This window comes from Oncorhynchus tshawytscha, linkage group LG14 (assembly GCF_018296145.1).
Source record: "Oncorhynchus tshawytscha isolate Ot180627B linkage group LG14, Otsh_v2.0, whole genome shotgun sequence".
NCBI lineage: Eukaryota > Metazoa > Chordata > Actinopteri > Salmoniformes > Salmonidae > Oncorhynchus > Oncorhynchus tshawytscha.
The window spans coordinates 57,731,445-57,749,488 of NC_056442.1; the positions used below are offsets into that span (position 1 = coordinate 57,731,445).

At 44.6% G+C, this 18,044-nt stretch overlaps 1 protein-coding gene across 1 annotated transcript in view; it reads left to right on the top strand.

Moving 5' to 3' along the window:
* Nucleotides 1–18,044, top strand: part of LOC121839173 (tyrosine-protein kinase receptor UFO-like) — a 56,233-nt gene that overhangs the window by 25,733 nt on the left and 12,456 nt on the right. Inside the window, exons 9-13 of the mRNA XM_042296580.1 lie at nt 1,343–1,464; nt 3,509–3,618; nt 4,192–4,351; nt 8,178–8,314; nt 11,018–11,440. Of these exons, the coding sequence (XP_042152514.1) occupies nt 1,343–1,464; nt 3,509–3,618; nt 4,192–4,351; nt 8,178–8,314; nt 11,018–11,440 (952 nt within the window). The remainder of the gene's footprint in view (nt 1–1,342; nt 1,465–3,508; nt 3,619–4,191; nt 4,352–8,177; nt 8,315–11,017; nt 11,441–18,044) is intronic.

The following is an 18,044-nucleotide window of genomic DNA, read 5'->3' on the forward strand; positions in this document are numbered from 1 at the left end:
AAAATACCCCATAATGTCATCACAATACCCCATAATGACATCGCAATACCCCATAATGACATCACAATACCCCATAATGACATCACAATACCCCATAATGAGATCACAATACCCCATAATGACATCACAATACCCCATAATGACATCAAAATACCCCATAATGACATCACAATACCCCATAATGAGATCACAATACCCCATAATGAGATCACAATACCCCATAATGACATCACAATACCCCATAATGACATCACAATACCCCATAATGACATCACAATACCCCATAATGACATCACAATACCCCATAATGACATCACAATACCCTATAATGACATCACAATACCCCATAATGACATCACAATACCCCATAATGACATCACAATACCCCATAATGACATCACAATACCCCATAATGACATCACAATACCCCATAATGACATCACAATACCCCATAATGACATCACAATACCCCATAATGACATCACAATACCCTATAATGACATCACAATACCCCATAATGACATCACAATACCCCATAATGAGATCACAATACCCCATAATGAGATCACAATACCCCATAATGACATCACAATACCCCATAATGACATCACAATACCCCATAATGACATCACAATACCCCATAATGACATCACAATACCCCATAATGACATCACAATACCCCATAATGAGATCACAATACCCCATAATGACATCACAATACCCCATAATGACATCACAATACCCCATAATGACATCACAATACCCCATAATGACATCACAATACCCCATAATGACATCACAATACCCCATAATGACATCACAATACCCCATAATGACATCACAATACCCCATAATGACATCACAATACCCCATAATGACATCACAATACCCCATAATGACATCACAATACCCTATAATGACATCACAATACCCCATAATGACATCACAATACCCCATAATGACAAAGTGAAAACAGGTTTTTTAGACATTTTTGCAAATGTATAAATATATATATATATATAGATGTAAAAAAAACTGAAATATCTTATTTACATAAGTATTCAGACCCTTTGCTATGAGAATCTAAATTTAGCTCAGCTGCATCCTGTTTCCATTGATCATCCTTGAGATGTTTCTACAACTTTATTGGAGTCCACCTGCGGTAAATTCAATTGATTGAACATGATTTGGAAAGGCACACACCTGTCTATATAAGGTCCCACAGTTGACAGTGCATGTCAGAGCAAAAACCTCTGAGTACTTTCCAAATGCACTGTATGTGTATGTGTGTGTGGCCCCTGGAGAGAGTGTGACTGTCCCTCTGTCTGTCTGTGTGTCCCAGGTGTGTGTCTACAGACAGTAGAGAGTGAAGGTTACCCCTCCCCTGTGGTCATCCTGCCCTTTATGAAACACGGAGACCTACACAGCTACCTGCTCTACTCACGCCTTGGAGACTGCCCCGTGGTGAGCACGCACACACACACACAGGGGAGGAGAACTATCTCTTACTGATCAACTTCACTATCAGCTCTTCTTAAGGGAGGACATGTTCATTTGGAAGATAGAGACTACACACAGACTAGTGTTGATAAACACTACACTATGACTCTGTACAGACCAGTGTAATAAACACTAAACTATGACTCTGTACAGACCAGTGTAATAAACACTAAACTATGAATCTGTACAGACTAGTGTTGAGAAACACTGGGCCTTATCCAAACTAGAGTTCCTAGCAAATGTTGAAATGTTGCAGGATTTAGGAAATGGTCCAAAAACACTCTAGTGTAGAAGTTGACGTCCAAGCCTCCCTCTGGGACTAGGGTGGACTGCACCACTCTGTCTGCTATGGAGGGAACGGACTATACCACTCTGTCTGCTATGGGGGGAACAGACTATACCACTCTGTCTGCTATGGGGGGAACAGACTATACCACTCTGTCTGCTATGGGGGAACATACTATACTACTCTCTCTGCTATGGGGAGAACAGACTATACCACTATGCTTGCTATGGGGAGAACAGACTATTCCACTAGTATAAATATAATATATATATATAATATCATCTCTATGTCACATGGTTCAGTCCTGGAAACATAAGAGTCTCTGTCAGACAGAGGAGTATGTCGCCCTCTAGTGTACTGAAAACAAACATGCAGGTCTACCCTTTATGTGGGGGTGGCTTTGGGTACAGCAGAACCGCCCCCACCTATCGTCAGGCTATGCTCAAACCCTACAGGCTATGCTCAAACCCTACAGGCTATGCTCAAACCCTACAGGCTATGCTCAAACCCTTCAGGCTATGCTCAAACCCTACAGGCTATGCTCAAACCCTTCAGGCTATGCTCAAACCCTACAGGCTATGCTCAAACCCTACAGGCTATGCTCAAACCCTACAGGCTATGCTCAAACCCTACAGGCTATGCTCAAACCCTACAGGCTATGCTCAAACCCTACAGGCTATGCTCAAACCCTACAGGCTATGCTCAAACCCTACACCCCAACCTGAGCACTCGGTTCTGACACCTCTGGTCTCAAGGGCCGTCCCTTCGTAAGTCAATAGTAGTTGCACTAGTCTTTTCCCACTGACTTTTCTGATATCTTCTTTATGGAGGGAAAACATGCCTTAGTGTGTGTGATATGTGGCTGTCTCACCAAGTTATCTTCAAGATGAATGCATTAACTGTAAATCTCTGTGGATTAGACTGTCTGCTAAATGACTAACGTGTCAATGTCGATGTCAATTTTTTCTGTAAAACCTTCAGATAGAAATATAAATATGTTGTGTAGAACAGCCATGTATCTCTGACATTAAGGGATCCTGGCAGGTCTATTCTTAGTATTTCTACCTGTAGCACAACTGAACCCTGGCAGTAAAACATTTGAATAATCCTTGTCTCTCTGTGTTGTCCTCCAGTACAAATAATCTCTCTCTCTCTCTCTGTCTCTTTGTCTCTCCTTCTCTCCCTGTCTCTCTGTCTCTTTGTCTCTTTGTCTCTCTCTGTCTCTCTGTCTCTCCCTGTCTCTCTGTCTCTCTCTGTCTCTTTGTCTCTCTTTGTCTCTTTGTCTCTCCCTGTCTCTCCCTGTCTCTCTGTCTCTTTGTCTCTCCCTGTCTCTCTATCTCTCTCTGTCTCTTTGTCTCTCTCTCTGTCTCTCTGTCTCTCTGTCTCTCTGTCTTTCCCTGTCTCTCTATCTCCCTCTGTCTCTTTGTCTCTCCCTGTCTCTCTATCTCTCTCTGTCTCTCTGTCTCTTTGTCTCTCTATCTCTCCCTGTCTCTCTATCTCTCTCTGTCTTTGTCTCTCTCTGTCTCTCTGTCGATCTCTCTCTCTCCTTGTCTTTGTCTCTCTCTGTCGATCTCTCTCTCTGTCTCATTGTCTCTCTGTCTCATTGACTCTCTGTCCATCTCTCTCTCTCTGTCTCTCTCAGTATCTGCTGTTAATTACCCTCCTGAACCCTGACAGTGGTACGCTGTAATAACACCTGTCTCCCTCTCTATCATCCTGCAGTACCTGCCGTCTCAGATGCTGGTGAAGTTCATGGTGGATATCGCCAAGGGGATGGAGTATCTCAGCAGAAACAACTTCATCCACAGAGACCTGGCTGCAAGGAACTGCATGTAATAACCAGCACTGTTGCTACCTATCAGTATCGCTATCTCTAGGCTAGGTTTCTCTGTTTCTATCTCTCTTTCACTATCACTCTCTTTAAAAAAAATATTGTTGCCTTCACTCTCTCTCTGTGTTCCAGGCTGAACCCATCTCTCTCACTCTCTCTCTCTCTCTGTCTCTCTCTCTCTCTCCTGCTCTCTCTCTGTCTCTCTCTCTCTCTGTCTCTCTCTCTGTCTCTCTCTCTCTCTCTTGCTCTCTCTCTGTCTCTCTCTCTCTGTCTCTCTCTGTCTCTCTCTGTCTCTCTTTCTGTCTCTCTCTCTGTCTCTCTCTGTCTCTCCTGCTCTCTCTCTTGCTCTCTCTCTGTCTCTCCTGCTCTCTCTCTTGCTCTCTCTCTGTCTCTCTCTGTCTCTCTCTGTCTCTCCTGCTCTCTCTCTCTCTCTCTCTCTCTCTGTGTTCCAGGCTGAACCCAGCTCTCTCACCCTCTCTCTCTCTCTGTCTCTCTCTCTCTGTCTCTCTGTCTCTCTCTCTCTCTCTCTCTGTGTTCCAGGCTGAACCCATGTATTTCTCTCTGTGTGTTCCAGGCTGAATGAGAACATGAATGTGTGTGTTGCTGACTTCGGCCTTTCTAAAAAGATATATAACGGAGACTACTACCGCCAGGGTCGCATCTCTAAGATGCCCGTCAAATGGATCGCCATCGAGAGCCTGGCAGACCGCGTCTACACCACCAAGAGCGATGTGGTGAGTCTAATGCATGTAGTGGTGTGTATATAGTGGTGTGTATATAGTGGTGTGTATATAGTGGTGTGTTTATAGTGGTGTGTTTATAGTGGTGTGTTTATAGTGTTGTGTATATAGTGGTGTGTATATAGTGGTGTGTATAATGTATATAGTGGTGTGTTTTCTAGTGGTGTGTATAATGTATGTAGTGGTGTGTTTATAGGGGTGTGTATATAGTGGTGTGTATATAGTGGTGTGTTTATAGTGGTGTGTTTATAGTGTTGTGTATATAGTGGTGTGTATAATGTATATAGTGGTGTGTTTTCTAGTGGTGTGTATAATGTATGTAGTGGTGTGTTTATAGGGGTGTGTATATAGTGGTGTGTATATAGTGGTGTGTTTATAGTGGTGTGTTTATAGTGGTGTGTATATAGTGGTGTGTATATAGTGGTGTGTATAATGTATATAGTGGTGTGTTTTCTAGTGGTGTGTATAATGTATGTAGTGGTGTGTTTATAGGGGTGTGTATGTAGTGGTGTGTTTATAGTGGTGTGTTTATAGTGGTGTGTTTATAGTGGTGTGTTTATAGTGTTGTGTATATAGTGGTGTGTATATAGTGGTGTGTATAATGTATATAGTGGTGTGTTTTCTAGTGGTGTGTATAATGTATGTAGTGGTGTGTTTATAGGGGTGTGTATATAGTGGTGTGTATATAGTGGTGTGTTTATAGTGGTGTGTTTATAGTGTTGTGTATATAGTGGTGTGTATAATGTATATAGTGGTGTGTTTTCTAGTGGTGTGTATAATGTATATAGTGGTGTGTATAATGTATGTAGTGGTGTGTATATAGTGGTGTGTGTAATGTATGTAGTGGTGTGTATATAGTGGTGTGTATAATGTATATAGTGGTGTGTTTTCTAGTGGTGTGTATAATGTATGTAGTGGTGTGTTTTCTAGTGGTGTGTATAATGTATGTAGTGGTGTGTATATAGTGGTGTGTATAATGTATATAGTGGTGTGTTTTCTAGTGGTGTGTATAATGTATGTAGTGGTGTGTATTTTTTTATTTTACCAGGCAAGTCCGTTAAGAACAAATTCTAATTTTCAATGACGGCCTAGGAACAGTGGGTTAACTGCCTGTTCACGGGCAGAACGACAGATTTGTACCTTGTCAGCTCAGGGGTTTGAACTTGCAACCTTACTAGTCCAACGCTCTAACCACTAGGCTACCCTGCCACCCCAATGAAAAGGGTATGTGTATGTAGTGGTGTGTATATAGTGGTGTGTATGTAGTGGTGTGTATATAGTGGTGTGTATATAGGGGTGTGTATATAGGGGTGTGTATATAGTGGTGTGGTGTGTATATAGTGGTGTGTATATAGTGGTGTGTATATAGTGGTGTGTGTGTGTAGTGGTGTGTATATAGTGTGTGTATATGGTGGTGTGTATGTAGGGGTGTGTATATAGTGGTGTGTATGTAGTGGTGTGTATATAGGGGTGTGTATATAGGGGTGTGTATATAGTGGTGTGTATATAGTGGTGTGTATATAGGGGTGTGTATATAGTGGTGTGTATGTAGTGGTGTGTATATAGTGGTGTGTATATAGTGGTGTGTGTGTAGTGGTGTGTATATAGTGGTGTGTATGTAATGGTGTGTATATAGTGGTGTGTGTGTAGTGGTGTGTATATAGTAGTGTGTATATAGGGGTGTGTATATAGTGGTGTGTGTGTAGTGGTGTGTATATAGTAGTGTGTATATAGGGGTGTGTATGTAGTGGTGTGTATATAGGGGTGTGTATATAGTGGTGTGTGTGTAGTGGTGTGTGTATATAGGGGTGTGTATATAGTGGTGTGTATGTAGTGGTGTGTATATAGTGGTGTGTATATAATGGTGTGTGTGTAGTGTTGTGTGTGTAGTGGTGTGGTGTGTATATAGTGGTGTGTATATAGTGGTGTGTATATAGGGGTGTGTATATAGTGGTGTGTGTGTAGTGGTGTGTGTGTAGTGGTGTGTATATAGTGGTGTGTATATAGTGGTGTGTATATAGGGGTGTGTATATAGTGGTGTGTGTGTATATAGTGGTGTGTGTGTAGTGGTGTGTATATAGGGGTGTATATAGTGGTGTGGTGTGTATATAGTGGTGTGTATGTAGTGGTGTGTGTAGTGGTGTGTATATAGTGGTGTGTATATAGGGGTGTGTATATAGTGGTGTGTATATAGGGGCGTGTATATAGTGGTGTGTGTAGTGGTGTGTATATAGGGGTGTGTATATAGTGGTGTGTATGTAGTGGTGTGTATATAATGGTGTGTATATAGTGGTGTGAGTGTAGTGGTGTGTATATAGTAGTGTGTATATAGTGGTGTGTATTTAGGGATGTGTATATAGTGGTGTGTGTGAAGTGGTGTGTGTGTGTAGTGGTGTGTATATAGGGGTGTGTATATAGTGGTGTGTATATAGTGGTGTGTATATAATGGTGTGTGTGTAGTGTTGTGTGTGTAGTGGTGTGGTGTGTATATAGTGGTGTGTATATAGGGGTGTGTATATAGTGGTGTGTGTGTAGTGGTGTGTGTGTAGTGGTGTGTATATAGTGGTGTGTATATAGGGGTGTGTATATAGTGGTGTGTGTGTAGTGGTGTGTATATAGGGGTGTATATAGTGGTGTGGTGTGTATATAGTGGTGTGTATGTAGTGGTGTGTGTAGTGGTGTGTATATAGTGGTGTGTATATAGGGGTGTGTATATAGTGGTGTGTATATAGGGGTGTGTATATAGTGGTGTGTGTGTAGTGGTGTGTATATAGGGGTGTGTATATAGTGGTGTGTATGTAGTGGTGTGTATATAGTGGTGTGTGTGTAGTGGTGTGTATATAGTAGTTTGTATATAGTGGTGTGTATATAGGGGTGTGTATATAGTGGTGTGTGTGTAGTGGTGTGTGTGTAGTGGTGTGTATATAGGGGTGTGTATATAGTGGTGTGTGTGTGTATATAGTGGTGTGTGTGTAGTGGTGTGTATATAGTGGTGTGTATATAGTGGTGTGTATATAGGGGTGTGTATATAGTGGTGTGTGTATAGGGGGTGTGTATATAGGTGTGTGTATATAGTGGTGTGTGTATAGGGGCGTGTATATAGGGGTGTGCTCATAGTGGTGTGCACGTAGTGGTGTGCATGTGTGTGCATACAAATTTATTTTTCTCAGCACCAGTCCTATAAAGCCTAACCTCTTTGGTGTGTTGTCTATGAGAGGAATTAGGCTTAGGCGAACATGTCAGTGTTTTGATATGTTCACAGGCATAGCTGCTGTTTTCCTAATGTGGATTTGTGTTTGTGTAATGTGTGAGACTGAGGCTCCTCTGACCCCCTCTCTCTCCTCTCTCTGACTCGCTCTCTCTCGCTCCTCTCTCTGACACTCTCTCCTCTCTCACTCTCTCTCTCTCTCTCACTCTCTCCTCTCTCTCTCCTCTCTCCCTCCCTCCTCTCTGACTCTCTCTCCCTTCTCTCCTCTGACCCTCTCTCACTCTCTCCTCTCTCCCTCTCTCCTCTCTCTGACCCTCTCTCCCTCTCTTCATTCTCTGATCCTCTCTCCCTCTCTCCTCTCTCTGACCCTCTCTCCTCTCTCTGATCCTCTCTCCCTTCTCTCCTCTGACCCTCTCTCCCTCCTCTCTCTGACCCTCTCTCTCACTCCCTAATTTCTCTGACCCTCTCTCCCTCTCTCCTCTCTCTGACCCTCTCACACCCTCCTCTCTCTCCCTACCTCCCTTCCTCTCTCTCCATCCATTCCTCCCTCCTTTCTCTCCCTACCTCACTTCCCTCTCTCTCCCTCCCTCCCCTCTCTCCCTCTCTCTACAGTGGTCATTTGGCGTGACCATGTGGGAGATAGCATCGCGCGGCCAGACTCCGTACCCAGGTGTGGAGAACAGTGAGATATATGACTACCTGAGACAAGGAAACCGTCTCAAACAACCTCCAGACTGTCTGGACAGCATGTGAGTGGATCAATACTAGTTTTTCTTCTTACAACAGACCTGGGTCAATATATTGTAAATAAAAACAGACCTGGGTCAATATACTGTAAATAAAAACAGACCTGGGTCAATATACTGTAAATAAAAACAGACCTGGGTCAATATACTGTATATAAAAACAGACCTGGGTCAATATACTGTATATAAAAACAGACCTGGGTCAATATACTGTATATAAAAACAGACCTGGGTCAATATACTGTATATAAAAACAGACCTGGGTCAATATACTGTAAATAAAAACAGACCTGGGTCAATATACTGTAAATAAAAACAGACCTGGGTCAATATACTGTATATAAAAACAGACCTGGGTCAATATACTGTAAATAAAAACAGACCTGGGTCAATATACTGTAAATAAAAACAGACCTGGGTCAATATACTGTATATAACAACAGAGCTGGGTCAATATACTGTATATAAAAACAGACCTGGGTCAATATACTGTATATAAAAACAGACCTGGGTCAATATACTGTAAATAAAAACAGACCTGGGTCAATATACTGTAAATAAAAACAGACCTGGGTCAATATACTGTAAATAAAAACAGACCTGGGTCAATATACTGTATATAAAAACAGACCTGGGTCAATATACTGTATATAAAAACAGACCTGGGTCAATATACTGTATATAAAAACAGACCTGGGTCAATATACTGTAAATAAAAACAGACCTGGGTCAATATACTGTATATAAAAACAGACCTGGGTCAATATACTGTAAATAAAAACAGACCTGGGTCAATATACTGTAAATAAAAAAAGACCTGGGTCAATATACTGTATATAAAAACAGACCTGGGTCAATATACTGTAAATAAAAACAGACCTGGGTCAATATACTGTATATAAAAACAGACCTGGGTCAATATACTGTAAATAAAAACAGACCTGGGTCAATATACTGTAAATAAAAACAGACCTGGGTCAATATACTGTAAATAAAAACAGACCTGGGTCAATATACTGTATATAAAAACAGACCTGGGTCAATATACTGTAAATAAAAACAGACCTGGGTCAATATACTGTAAATAAAAACAGACCTGGGTCAATATACTGTAAATAAAAACAGACCTGGGTCAATATACTGTATATAAAAACAGACCTGGGTCAATATACTGTATATAAAAACAGACCTGGGTCAATATACTGTATATAAAAACAGACCTGGGTCAATATACTGTATATAAAAACAGACCTGGGTCAATATACTGTATATAAAAACAAACCTGGGTCAATATACTGTAAATAAAAACAGACCTGGGTCAATATACTGTATATAAAAACAGACCTGGGTCAATATACTGTATATAAAAACAGACCTGGGTCAATATACTGTATATAAAAACAGACCTGGGTCAATATACTGTAAATAAAAACAGACCTGGGTCAATATACTGTATATAAAAACAGACCTGGGTCAATATACTGTAAATAAAAACAGACCTGGGTCAATATACTGTATATAAAAACAGACCTGGGTCAATATACTGTAAATAAAAACAGACCTGGGTCAATATACTGTATATAAAAACAGACCTGGGTCAATATACTGTGTATAAAAACAGACCTGGGTCAATATATAAAAACAGACCTGGGTCAATATATATAAAAACAGACCTGGGTCAATATACTGTAAATAAAAACAGACCTGGGTCATACTGTATACTGTCAATAAAATAAAAACAGACCTGGGTCAATATACTGTATATAAAAACAGACCTGGGTCAATATACTGTATATAACAACAGACCTGGGTCAATATACTGTATATAAAAACAGACCTGGGTCAATATACTGTATATAAAAACAGACCTGGGTCAATATACTGTATATAAAAACAGACCTGGGTCAATATACTGTAAATAAAAACAGACCTGGGTCAATATACTGTATATAAAAACAGACCTGGGTCAATATACTGTAAATAAAAACAGACCTGGGTCAATATACTGTATATAAAAACAGACCTGGGTCAATATACTGTAAAAAAAAACAGACCTGGGTCAATATACTGTATATAAAAACAGACCTGGGTCAATATACTGTATATAAAAACAGACCTGGGTCAATATACTGTATATAAAATACTGATTTCCATGTAGTTTGCCTGGTACACTCTTAGAAAAAGGGTTCCTCGGCTGCACCAATAGGAGAACCCTTTTTGGTTCCATGTAGAACCCTCTGTGGAAAGGGTTTAACAATGAAACCCAAAAGGGTTCTACCTGGAACCAAAAAGGGTTCTCCTATGGGGACAGCCGAGGAACCCTTTTAGGTTCTAGATCAGTGTTTCCCAACCCTGGCCCTTCAGTACTCCTAACAGTACACCTTGTCGTTGTAGCCCTGGAAAAGCTTGATGATTAGTTGACAAGGTGAATCAGGTGTGCTTGTCCAGGGTTATTGTTGGGGGTACTGAAGGACCAGGGTTATTGTTGGGGTACTGAAGGACCAGGGTTATTGTTTGGGGTACTGATGGACCAGGGTTGGGAACCACATTTATTTCAAACTGTATTATGTCCAAATAGTGAAACTCCTAAATCTACTCTCCTTCTCTCCTCTCGCTTCTCTTCCTCTCTCCTATCCTTCTCTCCTCCTATCTCCTATCTCCTCACCTTCTCTCCTCTATTCTCCTCCTGTCTCCTCTCTCCTTCAGTTATTCCCTGATGTTCTCCTGCTGGTTCTTGAGTCCTAAGGACCGTCCTCTGTTTGAGACGCTACGTGGGGAGCTGCAGAAGGCTCTCGAGGACCTGCCGGACTCCCAGGACCCCGATGAGATCCTCTATGTCAACATGGAGGAGTCGATGGAGCTGGGGGCCGTGGGGGGACGCGACCCGGCCGGGGGCCTGAAGGGTTTGGACTCTGTGGCCATGGTGGAGGTGCACCACACCCACCCTAGCCGCTATGTCCTCTGTCCCCAACACGACACCAACCGCCTGCTCTCTGACTCCCTGGAAAGTCTTAACCTGGTGTCCTCCTCTTCCGCCACGCTGCCCCTGGGGACAACCCTACAACCCTCCGGCTGCTCCACCCCGACAAGCACGGCAGAGGTGCAGGAGGACGGGGAGGGCCCAGGAAGGTACCCTGGTAGTGATGAAGGGCTCTACGCTCACCACTGTCACAGAGTCAATACAGACTGGTCAATACCATCAGAACTATACAATCCCTCCTGTTGGTATTCACTGTCAGTCTTGACAGACAGACTAGACAATACCATTTAATCCCAATCAAATAATTTAGCAAGCCTTTTTTGCACAAACATACTCCTACACACACCCATACACACTCCTTTAGGCATTCCACTTTGTGATTGAAATAGTGGGATTGTCAAAATGTATATAGTTACGTCCTCACATATCCTCCTTCTTAAGCACACTTCGTACCATAATGAGTCTACAGGCTATTGGCCCTGAAACCCTTCAGACAGACCAGACAGTAAAGACTAGTACCCCTCAGACAGACCAGACAGTAAAGACCAGTACCCCTCAGACAGTAAAGACCAGTACCCCTCAGACAATAAAGACCAGTACCCCTCAGACGGACCAGACAGTAAAGACCAGTACCCCTCAGACAGTAAAGACCAGTTCCCCTCAGACAGACCAGACAGTAAAGACCAGTACCCCTCAGACAGACCAGACAGTAAAGACCAGTACCCCTCAAACAGTAAAGACCAGTACCCCTCAGACAGTAAAGACCAGTACCCCTCAGACAGACAGACCAGACAGTAAAGACCAGTACCCCTCAGACAGTAAAGACCAGTACCCCTCAGACAGTAAAGACCAGTACCCCTCAGACAGTAAAGACCAGTACCTCTCAGACAGTAAAGACCAGTACCCCTCAAACAGTAAAGACCAGTACCCCTCAGACAGTAAAGACCAGTACCCCTCAGACAGACCAGACAGTAAAGACCAGTACCCCTCAGACAGTAAAGACCAGTACCCCTCAGACAGTAAAGACCAGTACCCCTCAGACAGTAAAGACCAGTACCCCTCAGACAGACCAGACAGTAAAGGCCAGTACCCCTCAGACAGACCAGACAGTAAAGACCAGTACCCCTCAGACAGCAAAGACCAGTTCCCTTCAGACAGTAAAGACCAGTACCCCTCAGACAGACCAGACAGTAAAGACCAGTACCCCTCAGACAGTAAAGACCAGTACACCTCAGACAGTAAAGACCAGTACCCCTCAGACAGTAAAGACCAGTACCCCTCAGACAGTAAAGACCAGTACCCCTCAGACAGACCACCATTAGCACACATTAGGCAAGTCCTTGTCCACACAAACTGCATGCAGGACAATCATCAGTACCAGCTAAGACCCTGCCATAAAGTGATCTACACAGTACCAGCTAAGACCCTGCCATATAGTGATCTACACAGTACCAGCTAAGACCCTGCCATATAGTGATCTACACAGTACCAGCTAAGACCCTGCCATATAGTGATTTACACAGTACCAGCTAAGACCCTGCCATATAGTGATCTACACAGTACCAGCTAAGAACCTGCCATATTGTGATCTACACGGTACCAGCTAAGACCCTGCCATATAGTGATCTACACAGTACCAGCTAAGACCCTGCCATATAGTGATCTACACAGTACCAGCTAAGACCCTGCCAAAGAGTGATCTACACAGTACCAGCTAAGACCCTGCCATATAGTGATCTACACAGTACCAGCTAAGACCCTGCCATATAGTGATCTACACAGTACCAGCTAAGACCCTGCCATATAGTGATCTACACAGTACCAGCTAAGACCCTGCCATATAGTGATCTACACAGTACCAGCTAAGACCCTGCCATATAGTGATCTACACAGTACCAGCTAAGACCCTGCCATATAGTGATCTACACAGTACCAGCTAAGACCCTGCCTGCCACTCAGGAGCTAAAATACTGAACATGTCCAGCTAACTGAAGCAACTGTCCAGCAAGTATTGGAGCAGAGGACTAATCATAGAATGTATGGGACTAATATAATGAATGGCCCTGCCAGCCGGATAGAGTCCATTACAAAGAATGGCCCTGCCAGTTTGATAGAGGCCATTACAATGAATGGCCCTGCCAGTGGGGTAGGGGCCATTACAATGAATGGCCCTGGCAGTTTGATAGAGGCCATTACAATGAATGGCCCTGCCAGTGGGGTAGGGGCCATTACAATGAATGGCCCTGCCAGTGGGGTAGGGGCCATTACAATGAATGGCCCTGCCAGTGGGATAGAGGCCATTACAAAGAATGGCCCTGCCAGTTTGATAGAGGCCATTACAATGAATGGCCCTGCCAGTGGGGTAGGGGCCATTACAATGAATGGCCCTGCCAGTGGGGTAGGGGCCATTACAATGAATGGCCCTGCCAGTGGGAAGAGGCCATTACAATGAATGGCCCTGCCAGTGGGAGGGAGGCCATTACAATGAATGGCCCTGCCAGTGGGATAGAGGCCATTACAATGAATGGCCCTGCCAGTGGGAAGAGGCCATTACAATGAACGGCCCTGCCAGTGGGATAGAGGCCATTACAATGAATGGCCCTGCCAGTGGGATAGAGGCCATTACAATGAATGGCCCTGCCAGTGGGAAGAGGCCATTACAATGAACGGCCCTGCCATTGGGATAGAGGCCATTACAATGAATGGCCCTGCCAGTGGGATAGAGGCCATTACAATGAACGGCCCTGCCAGTGGGAAGAGGCCATTACAATGAACGGCCCTGCCATTGGGATAGAGGCCATTACAATGAATGGCCCTGCCAGTGGGATAGAGGCCATTACAATGAATGGCCCTGCCAGTGGGATAGAGGCCATTACAATGAATGGCCCTGCCAGTGGGGTAGAGGCCATTACAATGAACGGATCTCAACACAGACTCTCACTCTGTCTCCCCCAGTCTCCCTCTGTCTCCCCCAGTCTCACTCTGTCTCCCCCAGTCTCACTCTGTCTCCCCTGTCTCCCCAGTCTCCCCTGTCTCCCCAGTCTCCCCAGTCTTCCCCAGTCTAACTCTGTCTCCCCTGTCTCCCCAGTCTCCCCAGTCTCCCCTGTCTCCCCCAGTCTAACTCTGTCTCCCCCAGTCTCCCTCTGTCTCCCCCTGTTTCCCCCAGTCTCCCCCAGTCTAACTCTGTCTCTCCCCCAGTCTCCCCTGTCTCCCCAGTCTCCCCCAGTCTAACTCTGTCTCCCCCAGTCTCACTCTGTCTCCCCAGTCTCCCCTGTCTCCCCCAGTCTAACTCTGTCTCCCCTGCCTCCCCCAGTCTCCCTCGATCTCCCCTGTCTCCCCCAGTCTAACTCTGTCTTCCCCAGTCTCCCCCAGTCTAACTCTGTCTCCTCCAGTCTAACTCTGTCTCCTCCAGTCTCCCCAGTCTCCCCCAGTCTAACTCTGTCTCCCCCAGTCTCCCCTGTCTCCCCCAGTCTCCCCAGTCTCCCCTGTCTCCCCCAGTCTAACTCTGTCTCCCCTGTCTCCCCCAGTCTCCCGCAGTCTCACCCTGTCTCCCCAGTCTCCCCAGTCTAACTCTGTCTCCCCAATCTCCCCCAGTCTAACTCTGTCTCCTCCAGTCTCCCCTGTCTCCCCCAGTCTCCCCAGTCTAACTCTGTCTCCCCCAGTCTCCCCCTGTCTCCCTCGGTCTCCCCAGTCTCACTCTGTCTCCCCTGTCTCACTCTGTCTCCCCCAGTCTCCCCCTGTCTCCCCAGTCTAACTCTGTCTCCCCAGTCTCACTCTGTCTCCCCAGTCTCCCCTGTCTCCCCAGTCTAACTCTGTCTCCCCCAGTCTCACTCTGTCTCCCCTGTCTCCCCCAGTCTCACTCTGTCTCCCCCTGTCTCCCCAGTCTCCCCTGTCTCCCCCAGTCTCCCCCAGTCTAACTCTGTCTCCCCAATCTCCCCCAGTCTAACTCTGTCTCCTCCAGTCTCCCCCAGTCTCCCCCAGTCTAACTCTGTCTCCCCAGTCTCCCCTGTCTCCCTCGGTCTCCCCAGTCTAACTCTGTCTCCCCAGTCTCACTCTGTCTCCCCAGTCTCACTCTGTCTCCCCCAGTCTCCCCTGTCTCCCCAGTCTAACTCTGTCTCCCCTGTCTCACTCTGTCTCCCCCAGTCTCCCCTGTCTCCCCCAGTCTCCCCCTGTCTCCCCCAGTCTCCCCTGTCTCCCCCAGTCTCTCCCTGTCTCCCCCTGTTTTGACCCAGTGGTTAACTTGTGGAAGAGAGAAGGGAAACGCAACAGGTCAGACATACATAACATGTCATTGTTTGCTAAATTAAAGCAATGGAATAGCTATTGATAGGTTAATTCCATTGTAATTCCCATCAATTCTGAAAGCAAAACACATTCCACATTGTTCTCATTGAAAATCATGTAAGAGAATTGGACTTGGGCTTTCAGTGTACATTCTGAATTGACTGGAAAAATGAAATGGAATTGACTCCAACCCTGATTGATAAGATCACCTAGGACCAATAAGATATAGGGGGCAACATTATGTGTGTGTGTTCGTAAATTCAGTCTGGAGTGCTAGAGGGCGCTCTGGGAGTTTGTCAATTCGTTTGTCAGATTGTCTGTTATGTCCCGTAGTAAATTCAGAGCGTTCTACTTCCGGGGCGTTCAGAGCGACCAGTGGACGCTCTGGGCGATCTGAGTGTTATGACCCTAACAACAGCAGTCAAACACCCAAGCTAACGGGCTAACGTTAACTAGCTACTTCCAGACACAAATGAGACAACATCTCACTCTGACCATTTTACTCACCCTTAGCAGAGCTAGTTAGGCTGTTTTCATGTTATCTAGAGCGTCGGTGACAAGCAACAATTGAATTACGTTGGGTTTTTTACCCGACGTTTACCGACACCGGACATATTCAACGGGTGTTGAGCGTTTGAATCCGTTATTCTGCGCTCTGACACACTCAGACGAGAGTACTTTGAAATCAGAGTAGGTGTTGGTTTAACCCAAAGCTACCGGAGGGTAACTATGGCTACCTGAGGGTTACTATGGCTACCTGATAGTTACTATGGCTACCTGAGGGTCACGCCACACTCAAACGTACATGTGGCTCAAAGCACAGTGTTGTTATTATATAATATTGGTTAAACGTGTGTATTCTTTTATTTTATTTTCATGTATAAGACCTTTGCACTAATATTAACGTGTTCTTGTATTTTTAGGCTTATTATATATTTTTTTGTGTTTGTTTGAATGACATTTCATGTGTTCTTGGGGCTCTATTCAATCCGCATTGTGGAAGTTCAGTTTTACAGTGTGATTTAAACAATTTGTTCTTATCTGACTTGCCTAGTTTAAATAAAGGTTAAATAAAAATAATAAAAATATATATATATAATAATAATAATAAGCCTAAAAATGTAAAGGCAATGTTCCCGCTTAAGCGAAGACTTACCTCACGGTAAACGATGCATGTGTTGTTTCAGCTTCCAAGATTGAATAGAGCCCCCTTTGTAGGTCTTTTACCTGGTCAATGCAACAGTCTGCATGGACCACAAAGCACCACGTCAGACGGACGTTTCATAGTAGGAGGAACGTTCTAGCATTTATCTACATGTTGTTCCGCGCCAGTCAAGACGTGGTGTACATGATCCTGCTCTATCTTTGTTACTTTACATTCTAACTCAATGGAGACAGCTGGTACGGCAGTGTACAGGTAGACAGCTGGTACGGCAGTGTACAGGTAGACAACTAGTACGGTAGTGTACAGGTAGACAGCCAGTATGGTAGTGTACAGGTAGACAGCTGGTACAGTAGTGTACAGGTAGACAGCTGGTACGGCAGTGCACAGGTAGACAGCTGGTACGGTAATGTACAGGTAGACAGCTGGTACGGCAGTGCACAGGTAGACAGCTGGTACGGTAATGTACAGGTAGACAGCCAGTACGGTAGTGTACAGGTAGACAGCCAGTACGGCAGTGTACAGGTAGACAGCCAGTACGGTAGTGTACAGGTAGACAGCCAGTACGGTAGTGTACAGGTAGACAGCTGGTACAGTAGTGTACAGGTAGACAGCGGGTACAGTAGTGCACAGGTAGACAGCTGGTACAGTAGTGCACAGGTAGACAGCTGGTACGGCAGTGCACAGGTAGACAGCTGGTACGGCAGTGTACAGGTAGACAGCTGGTATGAGAGTGTACAGGTAGACAGCTGGTATGAGAGTGTACAGGTAGACAGCTGGTATGAGAGTGTACAGGTAGACAGCTGGTACGGTAATGTACAGGTAGACAGCTGGTACGGTAGTGTACAGGTAGACAGCTGGTACGGTAATGTACAGGTAGACAGCTGGTACAGTAGTGCACAGGTAGACAGCCAGTATGGTAGTGTACAGGTAGACGGCTGGTACGGTAGTGTACAGGTAGACAGCTGGTACGGCAGTGTACAGGTAGACAGCTGGTACAGCAGTGTACAGGTAGACAGCTGGTACAGCAGTGTACAGGTAGACAGCTGGTACAGTGGTGTACAGGTAGACAGCTGGTACAGTGGTGTACAGGTAGACAGCTGGTACAGCAGTGTACAGGTAGACAGCTGGTACAGTGGTGTATTAGAATGAACTCACGTGCATCATGTATTGATGAGGCTTTTCCTCTCCATATATTCTTTATTCCAATATGTTGTTCAGTACACCATAACGCACATACATTAGGCTCAATTATGCTTTTGCCCCACAACAATGTAATAAATGAGTTAAACTTATTTTTCACAATG